At 36.6% G+C, this 18,345-nt stretch overlaps 1 protein-coding gene across 12 annotated transcripts in view; it reads left to right on the forward strand.

The window, feature by feature from the left end:
* Npas3 (neuronal PAS domain protein 3) overlaps window positions 1-18,345 on the forward strand; it is an 872,828-nt gene that overhangs the window by 103,531 nt on the left and 750,952 nt on the right. For 8 of the 12 annotated variants that reach the window (XM_021246625.2, XM_087197265.1, XM_087197266.1 and 5 more), the window contains exon 2: window positions 147-236. The exons of the other annotated variants lie outside the window; for them this stretch is intronic. In XM_021246625.2, coding sequence (XP_021102284.1) covers window positions 147-236 — 90 coding nt within the window. The remainder of the gene's footprint in view (window positions 1-146; window positions 237-18,345) is intronic. 12 annotated transcript variants of the gene reach the window in all.

Genomic DNA, 18,345 nt, shown 5'->3' on the forward strand with positions numbered 1-18,345 from the left:
AAATGTATGTACACATTGCAATTGTGTGTAGAGCTCAAAAGGGTAAAAAGCAAAATATATTAAATTTCAACATACTTGTTATCCTGCATTCCGGTTGACTGTAGAGAATCTCTAGTCATGTCTATCTGTTTTTGATGCCTCTACAGAATAACTGCCCAGCATCCTCTGCCCAACCAATCAGAATGTAGGAAAATCTACAGATATGACGGAATCTACTGTGAATCTACCTACCAGAAGTATGTTGAAATCTTTGTGAGTCTTCCTTCTGGCTCGTGCATCAGTGCTTGTGGTTGCCAGCTATTCAAAAATATCCTTGTATTGAAACCTTATTTTTATCTAATTTAGTGGGAAAAAAACAAAACCAAACCAAATGAAAACCACCAAAAAGAAAAAAAATGCTTCTGAAATCAAGACAGAAAAAATGTTTATTCTTTTGAAATTGTGGTCTAAAAAGGTTTTTTTTAAAAAAATGACTGTATTAAACCTCTTAGGTAAGCTTCTTTATATTGCAATAAACAAGTACTTATATGCAAGAAAATCTTGGTAAAATACATTGCACAGGTGCTACGCATCTTAGGGATTTGAAAGGTGTGTTATGTATAAATTAGCTGTCACTTTTTTTCAATCCTGTAATGGAATGATGAGTTGTAATTTGCATAATCCTTTAAGAAGTCAAATTATACTGTCATGTAGCAGACTTAACATGCTAGCTAAGATTTCAGAGCTTTGCAGCTAATTACTATGTACCTTGCAGGACAGTTAAATTGAAGTTGAGTCCTCTGTCTTTGCTGCCATTTGCTTTGTCCATTACTTAACAGAATCTGCACTTTTGGTAACAAGGTGTTACTATCACTGAAGTAAACACTGCTCTGGGAAGGAAATGGCATTTTAATATATTGTGGCTTGACTTCTATTGCTTGTGTTATGAAGAAAGTTTTTTTTTTCTTTTAAACATTGGGCCACTTGGAATCTTCCAGAAAAGTTATGGAATATTGTTTGAAGCAACATTAACATTTAAGCTCCCTTATAAAAAATATAAAGTAATGTAGACATAATTCTACTGAAATCTTCCTGGTTATACTTTGCAAATACACTTTGGTATATTTTTGTCTTCCTACTCTTCTTTTTCAATAGAATGTTGTTTTTGCAAAAAGAAAAATTCTTTTTTTCCTTAAAAATCCTTTTTGAATACAAGCTGGTGAATGAGTTTTACTTTGATTATTCCTCCAACTGGTGGTAGAACAATTCTTTTTATGGTTTCTACTTTTAAAATGATCAAGAAGTGCTGATGGCTATGAAGGACCTCTCTGAAATGGCCACAGAATGGACCCTGGATGAAGCTGGGCCAGTTTCCTGCCTGGCATGGTTTAGTTGATAATTATATCATTGCATCTTGCCTGTGTATTTACCTCTGGCTTTATATGTGATATTCTGATACCTAGAATATATTCTTCTCTTCATCAGAATTGGTGTAATTATAATGCAGAATTGTTTCTCATTATATTTAAAACAATTATTTGTGAGTCATAGATTGTGCTCTTGGTGGTCAGGTTTCTGTAATTTGTTAATGAGTTGCGGCTTTGTTGTCATTCCTGGATACTTTGAATAAACCTTTTGTTGTATAGGAAGAGAGTCCTTTCAGGACTGGTATCAAAGCAGCAGTTGATTGTTGCCTGTTCAAAGAATTGATGATCAGTAGTCAAGTGTTGGTCATTGTAGCTAAGCCTGTTTCACAGGTGTTAAATGACTATCTGCTTAAAGGCTCAGTTTGGTCAGTTTTAGAGCAAGGAGATTGAATGTGGCTACTAATGTAGGAGTTTGGTTCATAGTAAGGCTTTTCTAACAGAAATAATCTCAAGGGTTTGCTTTTTAAGAATTGGTGTTATTTGTAGTCAAGGTAGACTCAGTAGGCAGCACAGCTGTGACAGCCAGGGAAAGTCACTAGGGGGATATTCATAACAAGGAAATATTGGCAAATAAATGATGAAGAAGGGGAAGAAATCCCCAACATGTTAAATTGAAGCACTGTCACTGAGATGATTAATGGTGTTGTGTATTTTTAGTGAAGATGCTTATCTGAATTGTCCTGAAACTGTAGTGTACATTTCACAGCACCTATAAAAAAGCAAGTAGTGTACAAGCATACTGGATAGAAAAGACCATGGGCTCAGATTTTATTTTCTTGAGTGAGTATTTTCTCCAATAGAGTCTGGGGCTTAATGGTATTAATGTATACTGGTATTTATGTATACTTTATACAGGGTCTGTTTATTTCATATATTTAATATTAATCACCTTTATATAGCTTTCCTCCATAAAGTATTAAGATATTTTATAAAAATGATGAGCTTATTTTCAACCCTGTAGAGGGTGAACATTATCAGCAATAGAGAAATGAGCACCTCACAGATAATCTAAGCAGAAGGGGATTGCAGGGCCAAAGTGAATGAAGGGCCAAACTTCCATCAATAATGGGGTAGGCAGAGTTTTACAAAGTATTCTTTGTCATTTTCTGATAAAGGTGTGGCTGTCTTGGAAGGTCCTTTAGCTTTCAGCCCTAAGTATCCTGGTTCCATGCAGGAATTTCACTTGCCTGGAGGGATTGTTTATAAACTATAGCAGTTACTTAACCTCCTTGGAGGAATAATTATTGCTAGATGTGGGAATACATACAGACAAATGACGTATAATCCTGCCTGCAATGGGTTTGTAGTCTATTACAGCAGTTTTTCAAACTCTGTGTCACTATCCAAATAGGTCGATAGAAATCCAATTTAGTGGATCAAGATCAGAATTTAAAAATTAGAAGATATTAATGCCTTGTATGTAGTAAGAGTATGTTTTATTTTGTAAGGTTTGTGTTTTAGTTTTATCTGCTTGCGCCTGTGGAGATACAGCTGCACATATGTGTACACTGGTTGGGTTATGAGGTCATGAGGTGTTTCTTATTGTTTCATATCCAAAATATAATGAGAACCATTATAATAGAGTACTGAGTAGATAAGTATATAAATATACTGTACCGTCATGTCATTATGTCTTCAAGAGACAGTAGATTGTAAAGTTAGAAATGGTCAGTTCTGTGGAAAGGCTTCAGCTATGAAGAGGCTACACTACTGAGTTTCTCATATCCAGTAATATATTGGAGTCAACTTGGACAGTTTTGTGAGAGACAGTTGTTTGCACCTCTGTTTCTGTGATTGGTGAACTTATGTCAGTAACTTGAAATCAAAAAATGTATTTGCACAATGGAAATTGGAAAATGCTGCAAATCAGGGGCCTCTGCCCCCAAAACTGGTTGTCAGAATTTATCAGCATGTCATTGCTCATATTCCTTCCAGCTGTAATTCCGTGGTTTTATAATCATTGTGAATTGTTACATTAGAAACATTATATGTTGCATTTAAATTTTATTGGGAGTCATTAGAATGATTAGACAGTTGTTTCCATAATAAAAACTTAAGCAGATAGGAATAAAAAGCTGTGATTAGTTACTTCAAAAGTTCTGTAATTTATTACTAAACATAAGGGCAACAGTTACTCTAATTTCTTGCATTCAATGCTTATTAAATTTCCAGTTTAAAACTTTAAATTGCAATTAATGATACTTAGATTTTTGGCAAATGATAGAAATAATGGTCTTTTAAAAATGACTAGTGTTGTAAATATTTTACACATTTCATTGTTTTCTGCTAAGCAGCCATTTTGCTAAGCACTAAAACTTTCAGCCTCAAGGCCCCTCCCTTTTAAAACTATCCTTGTGTGTGTGGCAGGTGGTGGGGGGGAGTGGGTAGGGACTGGGGATTTAACCTAGGGCCTTTACCCTGAGCTATATCTCCAGCCCTTTTTTCCTTTTTTTAAATTTTGAGACAGGGTCTTGCTAAGTTTTCCAGGCTGGGCTCAAACTTGTGATCCTCCTGCTTCAGCCTTCCTGTTAACTATCTTTTTATAATTTATAATAATTTGTCTGTATTTTAGTGAACTAATCTCTGAACTAATGGATTTGATTGGGAGATGTTAATGTTCTTTCCAAATTTAAAAAATAGTCAATCTTATTTGTTTCTGTTTTCAAATTTAAAGTAAAATATTGAAAATCTGAAAAAGAAAAAAATACCTCCATTTTAATTATTACTTGGAATGTTATTTATTTATTTATTTTTTAGTACTGAGATTCAAACTTGGGTCCTTGCGCTTGCGCAGCAGGCGGTGAAACCACTGAGCTAAATCCCCTGCCCTGGAGTGTTATTTTTAAGTCAAAATATTTGGTGAGTCAAGAAAGGAACTTACATGGACTGGAGAGATAATTGTAGTAATGCGTCTGTAGAGTATCACTGGTGTTTTGTAAAGCATTTGACAGTGAGGAGAATAGGTGGGGTCTCCACCAAACCTCAAGGGTTTAAGTTGCAATTCAGTGCCATAGAGTCAGATATAGAGTCAGACACTCCACTGGTATTGCAGTAAGAATGGGGTATCTTTAAAGCTGTGCCCAAGAACAATCATTTCACCAGTGTTTAGAACAGTTACCCATCAGTGAGTGTAAGGAGACTGGAATGAATTAGTTTCCTGAGTATAATGGCCATTACTATAGACACTGTAGTACCCATTTAAAACAAAAACACAGCTAAGATTGGAAAGCCCTGATTGAGAAGGTGCTTGCAACAGACTTACAGAGTTGTCACCTAAAGCCGGAGAGGCTCATTGGCAAAGTCATAAGGTTTGTCTTTGTTTAAATGTCTTCTCTGTCCCAAGTCCCTGTCCCTTTTTTGTGAAATTCATTTCACCTAGATACCTACCAAGTGCTTCCAGTTGGAGCCTCATGCCCAATGGGCATTATTGTCTGTACCTCTCATTGCAGATCAGGTGTTGTCAACTGATAATACTATTCTTGCCAGGACCATTTGCATTTTAATAAGCAACTCCAAGGGAACAAATTCAAGGGAGAAAATAAGGGAGTCGTCTCCAATACATTAATTTCAGACACCATGTCAGGGATTGGAGAAATTAGTATGGGACTGGAAGCAATGAAGTTTCTTTCTTTCTTTCTCCAGAATAACCCAGAATGTGGGTGTTCTTCTGATCAGTATAGTGTTAAGGCTGGGCGTGGCTAAGAAGCATGGGTCTGGAAATGGGAATATTCTGATTCAAAATAGGGAAGGAACTGACAAGATCTAAGGAAGAGGATAATGAGTGAAGGAGCTTACCATTCCACATCAGTTGTGTTGTGCTAGACAGTGGCTGAACAGTTTTCACATGTTATCCCAATTAAGAAGGACAAGACAGGTGCCTTGTCAGGCAGGCTGCTGGGGGGGTAGATGGTCACCTATGCTGAAGGGGAGGGAAAGGTCAAGAAGCACCAGCCACAGCAGCAAATTCTTTCACGGGTGGTTTAGCCTGCTTGATTGATTGCTATTATGACCCCCCTCATGTCAGACTAATGTATGGAAGTTGTATTAGTATCAGTAAATAACAAAGAATCCAGAAAAGTTAGAAATATAAGGTGAACTTCATAAAGAGCTGCAATAGAATCTTACGGTAAGCAGACATTGTAGCCAGAACTGCTTAAGCCTTTTAGTATCAGATGAATTCTGATTTTCACATCATGTCTTTCATACCTCAGCATCATCCTAGTGGTTTCTCCCACTAATTTGAGCACCACTTCAATGATTTTGCCTGTGAATTACTTGATATGCCATATATTGGTAATACGAATAGCATTAAAGTATATTATTTGGGCTTATTCCAGACTAGCTTAAAAATTAATATATATTTTTAACAAATATATTTTAATATCACCCATAGGTCAGGTGCTATTCTATGTGCACTGTTGACTCACTCATTCAGAGGTGATGTAGAAAACTGCCCTTGACAAGCCTAGAAGACTTGAGTTATCAGCAAGTGATTGTGGTTTTGCACGAAAGAGAGATAAGTGCCAACTGTAGCAGGGTAGCACAAAGGGGTCATTTTTAATAGGACAGACCCAAAGATCCTTGCAGATGGAGACATTGAAGCTTGGGAAGGGATGCCCAAGGTAGTGATTTGGGCTAAAACACAGGTAGTTCTGATGTAACAAGTTGAAAATGGCACAAGGGAGGAAGTGAGACTGGAGAGGAAGGGTGAGCAAAGACACAGGATTCCAAGATTGCCACCCTGTGCAAGTTGTCAGGAAAAGAAGAGGTGTCGCAGACCTCTTCTAGCGAATTACTTTGGATGTAGGTTAGACCCAAGGCAGAAATCCTCCCCTGGGAGTGGCCCACAGTTTATTTTCTCCTTGTTTTGAAATTCTTTTAGTGTTCTTTGCAAGAAAGAATGTGAAATTGTGCTGTTTGTTAGTTTGAAGTTATTTTAAACTTATAAATACTTGTCAAACTCTTCCAATACAAACTTACCTAGATCCGCCTGTAATGTGGCTGCTTCTGCTGGCTTGAGTTCGGTGTTTGCCTTTCTCCTCACAGACCACTTGTAATTCAGGATACACAAATGCCAGCCAGTAAAAATGCGTATAGGCACAGGCACTGTGATTTAGGATGAAAGAATATTAATTGGCTTCACTGGAGTGTGTATTTTCATTAGGAGAGAAGTGACTACCTAGATTTAAAAAAAAAAAATTGGCTAGTAACACACCTGAAGTAAGTATGAGAACTCAAGAAACTTGAGAACAGAAAGTAAAAGTCAAGGTGAGAGGAATAGAGCTACAATGGACCTGTTGTAGACAAACTGTTGAACTACAGTGTTTAAAATCTCTAACAGGTGGTTTGAGAGAGAGAGAGAGAGAGAGAGAGAGAGAGAGAGAGAGAGAGGCAGAGATACCAGTGCTCTTGTGCTCAAACTTTAAAAGTAATATGGCAAAGTTAGAGTAATACAAAAATTATAGTTTTAATTAGTTTTCTTCACCTTAAGAGCAGCTTATTTTGTGTGCTGAGTTTATAAATATGCCTTTAGTGAATCTTTGGACTTAGTTTATGCACCAAAATGAGAGAATTATGGTTTATTCTTTGATTATGGTCAACCTGCTTTAACTTGCACAAATCTATGCAGTAGTATTTAATCATTACTAGAGGTAGTTAAACCTCTTGAAAATTGATCTGATTTGATTGTAGCCTCACAATTATCTAGTTGATATGAGATAGTGGCAAGGTTACCCAAGTCTTTAAGCATCTTTTTCTCACCTCTAAAATGGGGGTAAAAATTATTCTTTAATAGCCTGTTTTGAAGATCAGTGTGATGATGATGATGGTAATTACTAAAAGTACTGATCTTTATCACATCCTCATGTCAGGCAGTGGGCTGGGTGATGGTTTAACATATATTAAAAAAAATCCTTACAGTGAACTTAAGCATTAGGCATGATTATTACCAGCATTTTATAACTAGGCTAACAGGCTTAGAGAGCAGAAAAAACTCACTCCAGGTGAAAGAAGGTAGGATATGGTGGAATTTGGATTACCATCACCAAACTCTGGCCCCCTAGCCAAATGTAGCTGCTGTTTTCACTCTGTAGATAAAATTTTATTGGAACACAGCCAGCCACACCCATTCATTTATATATTGTCTGTGACTCATTTCCTGCAACAAGGGTCTGATTTGTGGTGACCCAACCGAATGACCCCCAGAGCCTCAAATATTTACGGTTTGGCCATTTACAAAAAAGTCCGCTGACTTCCGCATTGCACCTCAGGCTGTCTGACTTCAGATCTTGAGGTCTAAAGTACAAGGCCCTAGGTTCAATCCCCAGTATAATACACAAAAATAAAATAATAGAAAAGAAAGTAAACCCAAGAAAACAAAAAACTTATTATGGTGTTTACCACTGTGTATTCACTAGGTGAGTAGTACTACATAAGTCATTAACTTAAAGTTCAATTGTTCATCTCATAAAGATCTTGTCTGCAAAATGCAAATAGGCTTTCAACTTCCGACAAGGTAAGCCATTATGATTACAGATATGTTGAAGAAAAGTTCCAAAGGGAACACATTCTGAGTTGGGTTATTCTTGTTATATATTACTGTCTGTCATGTAATATAAATGAGAGAAGTCCCATTTTCATAGCAATTATAGTATTCCATTTAAGGTGATAGTTGTAAATTTTAGTGAACATTCAGGATCTTTTAAAAATAATTTAATATTTTTAGGAAATTTAGGAAAATATTTTTATGATAAGTACATAAATATGGAAATGCTGCTTATGATAAAAGTTTTTGTTATTAAAAATACAAGCAATACAATGGGAAAAATATAAGCAATACAAAAGTTTACTGTAGGAAAAAGCATGCACTAGGATTTATTTCTTTTAATGAGAAGATGAATAATTAACATATCATCCCTAATAGTCTTATCAACAACAAAGGGATAAAATTATGGTTTTAACTTTATCCTACTTAGAACTTTTCTTTCCATGTGTTTCTCTGTGGATTCAGGGAATCCCCTGTGCTCTGCTTAGTAAATGGTGTCGGATTTGTGCTTCCTTGGAGCTTACAGAGTGGGCTATGGTTGGCATGCCACCGTGTTTGAGGGAATATTCTTGGAATTTTTTTGTTTCTTAAGCCCAGTGTCATGTCTCCAGGATGGTGAATAGGTGGTTCCTAGATTACTTCATGACATTTCATTCTCTTCTCTTGGAATAACTTTTTAAAATAGAGATATAATATATTTTAATTCTAAAACATTTAGAAAATTCAAGTGAGTCTAAAGGAAAGAACATCAATATCATTTTTATTTGTGGCTCCCATAGATTTCCATTGTTAATAATTTGGTTTCTATCTTTGCATCCTTCTCTATATTTTTATGTATTTACATGCCTGTCACCTTTTGTAGATGTATATTCACATGTATATGGAAATTTCTTGTGAATCCACCCACAAATAGCTTAAATGATGGGAAGTTTCTAGAGCCAACTTTTTAAAGGATAAGGTGTATAGCCCACTTCCACATAGAAATGGGGTTCTTCACAGATTTCCTTTCTGGTGTGGCATATGTTTTTTCCTAGTATAGTTTATCTTCTGGATTCGTGTTACTTTAGGGGGGAGGATTTAATTTTTTACTTGAATTTAAATTTTTCTAGCAAGAAGCAGTGATATATTCATTAGTGATAGGATTTTCAACCGAAAAATTCTTCCTTACAACCTCGATATTTTTAAATATAGAGATAGTAATCATCTAAATATGCAAATAGTTTTGCAATTTATGAGTGAAGCTAGTGGTGAGAAGGGTGTAGTGGGTTAAAAAAAACACATGGCTGTTTAAGATCAGAATATGTACATGAAAGAGAAGGAATTGTTAAGTGATAGAGTTTTCTGGCTGCTTTACAAACTCATTCTCTCACACACCACATCGGCTGCATCATTCCTCTAGGTTGCTTAAAAAGAGAATTCTATTTACTGTATTCAGCATCGAGATATTTAGATCTAGTTCTCAAAGCAGAGAGGGGGCTGGGTCCTTTGAGGATTTTGGTTCAGTGACCAGCATGTAAAGAAAACATTCTGGGCGATTTTTCCTTTGGCAAACTTGAGACCTTTGTAAGTTACTTATCACTGAGAATTCTTTGGAATTGGATGCTTGAGGTTTATGTGACTAAATAGACTGTTGCTGAATCTTATTTAAAACTAATTTCCCTTTCCCTCCCTTGGCCCAGTTGTAAAGGATCCCTAGGCCTCACTCTGCCTGTTCTCATGTGTTACCAAGGAGGAGAGGCCAATTTCTCTTACTAGCATGTGTCACTACTTTACTTTGATTTCAGCCAATATAAGCTTTCATGATAGCACCATTTTCTTGGCTATTGCCTTTTGGCTGCTTACAGTTAATCATACCTACCTGCATACCTTGGCCTTGAAATCAAGAGTTTCACAACATTTTTAATGATCCTTCTTTTCAGTTCCTCTCTCAAGTCCATTAACAAAACTTTAAAGATGAAATCGAGTTAGCTTGGCTTCATCTGGCACAAGGCTTCCTGTTTCATGTACTTTAGGTACCATTTATATCTCCTGGTGAAAAATGCATTTTCCAGTGATTGTAGGGGAATCTTTGCTCACTTTCTGGGGGAAGCAGCATGCTCCTTCAAGGACTGCCTTATTGCTTAGTGGCTTAATGGTAGGAAGTGGCATCTCTGATTTTCACACCTTGGGGAAATTCATCCGGTGTCCCAAATCTTGATTTACTTTGAGTGGAAGTGGTGGGATTTGTATCACCACGTTTTTATAAGAAGAGGTAGGAAAGTGGGAGGGTTAGGGGATGGGAAAGGAATAAATATGAGGAAAGGAAAAAGCAGAAACAAAGTCTTTGTCAATAGGGAGGAGTGGAGGGGTGGAAGGGAGGGCAAGAGATTGGGGAAAAAAATAAGAACCAAGATATATCATGTAAAGGTACAAATCTCCAATGATGAATCTTATCATATTGTATACCTAAAATATACCATTAAACTTAATGAATTAAAAAAAGAAGAGGTTTGGAGATGCATCTGGTGGAGATTGGAGGGGAGGATGGGGTGTTTCTGAACTCCTGTAAAATTCATGATCAGTAAATTCATCTGAGAGCAAGATTGTTTCCTCTCTTTTGTGAATGCTGTTTGACCAGAGCTAGTAATAATTTATATGAGGCTAGTAGGAATAAAGAATGCTGAATTTAAAAAATATTATCATGGTACTTTTGAAATGTCTCGGAGGAGAGGACTAGAAAACTAGAATTATGGACCAGCATATTTTAAGTAAAGTTTTTTTTTTGTTTGGTACCAGGGATTGAACTTGGGTCCTTGCGCTTGCACAGCAATCAGCGAAACCACTGAGCTAAATCCCCAGCCCAGGTAGAGTATGTTTTTACAAGGGTCTGGTGGCACATTTGGTTCATTTGCACCAATGATAGGTTTTTTTTTGGTACCGGGGATCGAGCTTGGGTCCTTGCGCTTGTGCAGCAGGTGGCGAAACCACTGAGCCAAATCCCCGGCTCTGCACCAATGATAGTTTAATTGGGTATGTTCAGTAGAGATTTACAGGATACAGATGTTTGCTGGATTCATGGTGTCATCAGAAGGTGAGGCTCTGAGACCTAGAAGACATGAACACCACTGCATTTATACTGCCATCTAAAGGAAATACTCATTGCTGTTCAGGCCTTTCGCTGTAAGGCCAAGGTCCTCCTTCTGGGAATCATGGAAGCTTTTACTCTTGACAGTGAAATTATGTTGCAGTTTTCACCATTTCTATGTCTGTGTTGGCTGGTTTTCCATATGCAGTAGCACAAATGAGGCTGAAATCTGAAAGAGAAAATATTGGGTTCCAAATATGGTGTCCTGTGGTCTTCAGGTATTATTGTAATTGACCCATAAACCTTATTTGAAATGGATTATATAATTCTTATTTTGCATTTGAGAAAATATAGGCTCAGAGAGGTTAGGTGAGTTGCTCAGGTCACTCAGCTAATGTATAATCTGATAGCTATATGTAAGAGGCCAAATCAGATCTTTTTGGCCCAGCCATTCACCCTCTTTCAGCTGAATGACATGGACCTTTGGAACTGGATGGTACTTTGCCTCATAGTCATCCATCTTGTATTTATGGGTACTCTTCTGGAATCTATTTTCACAAAAGAATAAGACCCCAAAGAAGAGGGTTGAGGTTTGTCATGTTGAATATTAGTCATTTAAAGAGCATGTGGTCAGAGTCCTTTGAGTGTAAAAACTGAATACACTCCAGCCTGAGGCAGTGATGTGTCCCTTGTAGAACTTCACTGTGTCCTGACACTGCAGTTATCACACAGAACTGGATGAATCTCAACTTTTTATCTCAATTCCTAACTCTTGCCCAACTCTAGTTTTTGTATTTTCAAGCTACACACATTCCTACATGTATTCCACTTTATTTCAACTTCCACATGTAACAACCAACAACTTGGCAAGCATATCCATGGAAATTCCCAATTAATCCTCAAAGCAACCTAGTGAACTGTTTTTTCTCCATTATACATGGAAAAAACCAAACCCTGAATCACAGCTGTGGTGTGACATGGCTGGTCTGCGAGTCAAGACCTTTCTCCTGTCCCATGTAGGATTTCTCCAGGTCAGTCAATCATTCATCCAAGACAGAACCTCTCATCTTCCCCAGAAAGTTCTTCTCCTCCCTTACACTGGTTTTGTTTCATCTTTTTTTGGTGACAGTGCTGGAAATTGAACCTAGGACCTCAAGCATGCTGGGGAAGCACTGTATACTGAGCTATATTCCCAGTCCTCATCTTCATTTTTATAGTCATTCAGACTCACTCTTGGAATCACCTTTCATTCTCCATCTCTCACCTCAGTATCTCATTTATAGCATGATTTCTTCTAAAATTACTTCCTTTCTTTTCAGATTTCCTCAATTTAAGTGATTATTTCATGTCTCCATTGTTTTAGTTCTCCTAATTAATCTTAGCTTCTTTCTTGGTTATTTTGCTTCAGAAAAATAAATCCTTGAGTCCTATTATAGACAAAGCACCATGGTAAGGAATGCAAGAACTTTTCTTTCTGGGCTACCTTATAGTTACCCCATTAGAACACTGTTTTTAACCTGTTTCCTCATGTGAAGTCATTTACTGCTCTTTCTCATTGTGTGGTTAATCTTAGCTAAATACTTATAGCCCGCTAGTTTTGTTCTAGTCTCCCTTTCAACCTCCCCTTCTCCCTGATGATCAGCAACACAGTGCTTTGCTTCTTTCCACGAAATCCATCCGTAGTTTATCATGGACCATTGCCTTGGTGTGCTCCTCGTGAAGTCTTTCTGAACTAGTTTCATCTAGTGTGGTTTCTCTTTTCTGTTAATTTAACATATTAATTGGGTACTTTCTATAGCAAGGAACTATTATTTGGGATATGTCAGTGAAGAAAGACCAAAATCTTTGTCCTTAAATTTAGATGGCACTGGAAATGGGCAATAAACAACAAACATTAAAAATGAAGAAAAACAGCTGGGTCTGGTGGTACATGCCTGTAATCTCAGTACTTTGGGAAGCTAAGGCAGGAAAATTGCAAGTTAGAGCCCAGCCAATGGAATTTAGCAATGTAGTGAAATCTTGTCTCAAAATAAAAATAATGTTAAAAAAGGGATGGGGATGTAGCAAAGACCCTGGATTCAATCCCCAGTCATGAAGAGGGAAAAAAATCAAAAGAGAAGAAATGTTAGATGAAGAACCTGTTAGATGATGATTGGTGCTATGAAACAAAAATAGATGTTAGGAAGGAATTAGTACTGGTGTAAAGGTGGATCAGTTATGGTTTCTTATAGGTGAGGCTCCATTAAAATAATGACATTTGAGCAAAGACTAATGAAGTGAGGGAATGAAGCATTCAGATAACCAGAGAAAAATATTCCAGGGAAAACAAATGCCACAAAGGTTGTAGAACTGAAGAGTTCTGGTACTCAACACCAAAGAGGCCAGTAGAGGAAGGACAGTGGCAGGACACAGGCCAGGCAGGTGTCAGGGAGCCAGCACAAGAGCTGATGGCAGGACAGGTAAGGTGCTGAGTTTTTCCTCCACTGGACATGGGCCTTGTAGGGTTCTGAGGTGAGCACAGTGGGGTCTCACTGACCCTTAGAATCAGTCTAGCTACAGGGGAATGAGGGTGGAAGCAAGAGTACAGCTTGGAGACTCATGCCATAGTCAAGGTGGCTTATACCAAAGGGGTAGATATGGTGAGAAGAATTTGGATTTTGATACATATAAAGGAAGAGGCAACAGGATTTCCTGATAGATTGTGTGGGAGGGGTGTATAAAAGAGTGAATTCAATATTAAAACTATGATTAAATGCTAACATGATTTATTTCTGTAACATACATGTGGCAGCACTCAATAATTGCAAATAAATGCCTTTCAGAAGCTCATACACTTAGAAATGAAGCATGGCACAGATTTATGAAAGTTAAATGGTAAGAGGTTTGTGTGTGTGTGTGTGTGTGTGTGTGTGTGATATCTTCATAAGTTTGTGAGCTCTTTAAAGATCTTTATTTACTACACACACTTTTGAAAAGGTGCTTGCTGAAGGCCAATGATAGTCTCATATTTCAGTAGTGCTGAAGCAATTAGATCACTTCATGTAGTGGATGAATGGTCAGGCTCTGTTGGAAGACTGATGTATTCCAACCCTAATTTCATCACTTATTTGCTATGAGATCTTAAACAAGTTTCTTAGCTCTTTATTTCCCATCTTCTTACCTGTAAAATGGTAGTAGTATTTCATAGTATTTACCTTGGGATTAAATGAACTAATAAATATAAACTGCTTAGAATAATGCAATACCCAGGTATGGTTTACCAAGCCTAAAAAATGTGTTCATGAAAAGTTAATTAAAAGAAAAATTTACTTTTGGAATGATTTCCTCCCACCTATACCTTAACCACTCATGTCCAAACTCTGTCAAGGTACATGGTTAATAAATGTACATATTCAGGTCCCATAGTAAGCCTTGCTCTCTTGTTGTTGGTTAAAAAAGTCACAGAGAACTGCATTTTGATCAGTCTGATTGCCTACCTCTCCAGAGGTGACTGTGAAGGCTGGTCAGCAACCTTTCTGGGTAAATTTGATTGACAGACTGACAAACAACATTTGAATATCTAACACATAAAAAGATCAGTGTTTTCTTATTATTTTTTAGCTGAAAATGTTGAATGTATGAAAATGAGAAAAATAATTTTCAGGATAGATATGACTTTTCTAGTACATAAAAGCAAGGAGATCGCATCAAGGAGAGAATATTATTTTTTTTGCCCCAATACAGGAAATTACTATTTTCCCTCCATGTTTATATTTTGATACCTAATATCACACTTCTTCTACTTCTTTTTTTCTTTTGTGTGCTTGTTGTTCCTTTTATCCCTCTTACTATCTGAGTCTTACTTGGCCTTCCAATCCAGGAAGGAGCAGCACATTGCTCGTATGGAACTCACGCAGGCCTCTTTAGTGTCGGAGGGGGTTTGAAGAGCAGTTTAATTCTGCTTGGTACTTCAGTGAGGCACTCAGGTTCTGTTTGAGCTCAGTATTCCTGATCCCATTCTATACATCCTAGATGGCTGTGCAGACAGAGGCTGTCAATGAATAAAAGGTAAATATTGAACAGGGAAGCCCTTTTGATTAACTTTGTGGATCATTATTTGAAAGTAGCATACAGTCAGAATAACTCCATCACTCATGATCATAGCATCTGGCATGGGGGTCAGAACATTGGGCTGTGGTTTGGAAAGCTGAGGTTGCATTCTGTACCTGGGTCTGTATTGTGCAGTGCTGAACTAGCTTGGCTATGCAGTGAGCAAAATGGTGACTCTTTAGCCCAGTACAAATGCAAAATACTTAAGATGGTTAAGCACAAAGAATGCTCAAGAGGGACTTTGTGCTGTGTAGGTATAAATATAAATATATTAAAGCATGTTTATGATCAATTTTTGAAGTATATAACAGTATGGAGGCTCTTACCTTTACCCAGGTTAAGAAATTACTTTCTAATATGTAATAGAGGCAGTTATGGCAGGCTGGGAATGTTTTTCCAGTCTTCCTAGTGCACGTTTGAAGGAGCTAATTTTGGCCTATCCATTTTCCTAGATTTAGTGTATATCATCTAGTGGACACAACTTACCCATATAACATTTGCTGGGAAGGTTGGTTCATACTTGATTTGTTGTTAAGTGTTTCTTATCCAGCTATTGAACCTCATGATAAATTAGTGCTTTATCACCATTAGGAACATCATCATCATCATCATCATCATCATCATCAATTAATATAGTGAATATATGCAAAATAATCGACATGGAGAGTAAAAAGACATTGATGGGATTACATAGACAAGAACAGTTTTCTGCTTTTAAGCAGTGTTTGTAGATCAACACTTACATGGTCCTAAAATGACACAGATAAACCGTGATTAAGCTGTTTGTGTATTTTCAGTAGATGCTGACGTCAATGGTTAAATAAGCAATTCTAAAATGTTTTCGTAACCTAAATATTCTAGTTGAATATTTTATTCAACTAAATCTTTTAGTTGGGCTTTTAGTTGTATTCACTATAGAAATAATATTCAGAATTAAGATCATTAAAACAACCAGCACTGAAAATATACCTCTGTCAAACTCACATTCTAGAGCAATGAGTAGAAGGTAGGCATTTTATGAGATTTTAAATATGTAATTACAACATTTTAAATTTGATTAATTAGATGGATTAATGCTATCGTTGGTTTTTAGCATGTATGAACCACAAAAGTGATAAAATCTATATATGGTATGTTGGATGGAGTTTTAATTGTATGTGTAAATGCATATAACCCAGTTAAAATATCAGCTCCAAAATAAAAAATAAATTTTCCTGAAAATTATTTTAATAAAAAATACTCATAAATGCTAATTAGAGCTATAAATTCCATCACATTTCGAAAGAAGAGCTTCTCTGTCTTTTTAAAATAAAATTTTCGCTTTTGAAAATGAATGATGTCAAATCTTCTTCTTTAATTGTAATATTCTAGATTAATGAATGAGAATAATCTCCTCCTCCCCCAAAAGGAAAGTATTTAAAATTCATTTTAAATTTCTTTTAAAAAATAACCTCAACTGGATAAGTGTCAGTCACAAAGGAAGGTGTTAGAAATCACTGTATTACATTTTGAAATTTAGATAAACCTATAATTTGAACATGAAAATTATGATAAATTGAAAATGTAATTTACCAAAGGTGATGTTTTCTTTATAATAGAAGTGAACTGACAGCTCATGCTGCTTACAGAGCAGGGTGGGCTCCTGCGCTTGCCTCCTTCCCTAAGGACCAAGGATCTAATTTGGATTAGTTTCCAAGTGAACATGTGTTAGTTGGACTCATCCTAACCCTGAATAGATACTTCACCTCACCACAAAGCTAGAGCATAATTCGACACAAATCTTTGGAACTGAAATAGCGGGGGGTGCTGTGAGTGAGGCTGGAATTGGCATAGCTGTGTGGGAACTTGTTCACTCAGCCTGGTGGCGAGCAGACCCAGTACTTTCCGGCCTTTGGTTTCCTTGAAATTATAGGTAATGAAGTCAATGTTCATTCTCTCTTTCTGGAAAAGAATCTTGGTATCAGTATCATTTTGCGTAGTCTTAGTTGTGACTTACATGTTAATTCATATTTTATTAATAAGATAAATATATTAATTTTTAAAAAGTTTCCTAATAATTTCCACAACGTAAAAAGGTATTTTATGTTATTATGTTTATATTCTAACAGGAAAGAGAAAAAATTAGACAACATTATGTAAGTAATGGTGACACCATTGCTGTCTTTTATTATTCCATTTTAGTCACTGGACAGTGTGGTAATGCTTTATTTGGGAAAAATGGAATATACTGGGGGAGGATGTGATTGATAATTTTAAAAGTTACTTGGCTTCATCCAGGAACAAATATTTATTTACCAAGGAAATAATTATCATATGTTTGTTTAAAGCTTTAGGTATCCCAAATCTCAAGGAAGTTGCAGGCCTGCAGGGGAAGTAACACATATAATAATTTATGGATTAACTATTTAGTGAATGCCTAATAAATACCAGGCATGGTTCCAGGCTTATATGTTCAGTTGTGAACAAGACCTCTGGAGTTCCTGTAGCATGGAGGTAAATATTCAAATGAGTAGAATGGACAATATGCAGATACATATTGATATTTTAGGTATGGGATGAAGTAAATTAAGTCAGGGCAAGGGGACAAAGTATGGCAAGTGCTTTTGATATAAGACAGGACATGTGAAATGCCTTAAGAATGGCTTAAGTCTCATGGTTCTGTATAACCCAGAGGGACAAAATCATTTATAGTTGTGGGAAATTTAGGAACTCTTCTTGAAGAAGATGGAGTTTGAAGCTGAATTTATTTTGAGACAAAGTCTCAATAAGTAGCTAAGTCATCCAGGTTAGGCTTGAACTTGTGATTGTCTGGTCTCAGCCTCCCTGAGTGCTGAGATTATAGGCATGTGCAACAATACCTGACTACAAGCCATGCTTGTACATGAGAAATGGAAGATGGAAGCAAGAGTCTCTCTACAGCTTGAAGAAAGTGGTGAGGCTGATGAGCCTTTGAAGAAGACAGGAATTTCGATTTGCCATTTTATATAGTTACAGTATGCTGAAGTGTTTGAGTTATAAAGAACTATGGATATGTAAGATTTCTATAGCGTTTGTGCATAGAGAGAGAGGCTGATTAATGGTTGTGTGATAATTTTGAAGTAAGAAGATTGTATAAAATTTATATCTCCACAACTATGGATTATTTTGAGATTTATTTAAGGGATATTATGTGAATATGAGGTGGAATAGAGAGATCATGTCATCTGACTGATGAAAAATGATTTGTAGACTTGAAAGTTTGA

The sequence above is a fragment of the Heterocephalus glaber genome, unplaced genomic scaffold, assembly GCF_053883595.1.
Source record: "Heterocephalus glaber isolate CG9 unplaced genomic scaffold, H.glaber_assembly_v1.0 deba00001662, whole genome shotgun sequence".
Classification (NCBI taxonomy): Eukaryota; Metazoa; Chordata; class Mammalia; order Rodentia; family Bathyergidae; genus Heterocephalus; species Heterocephalus glaber.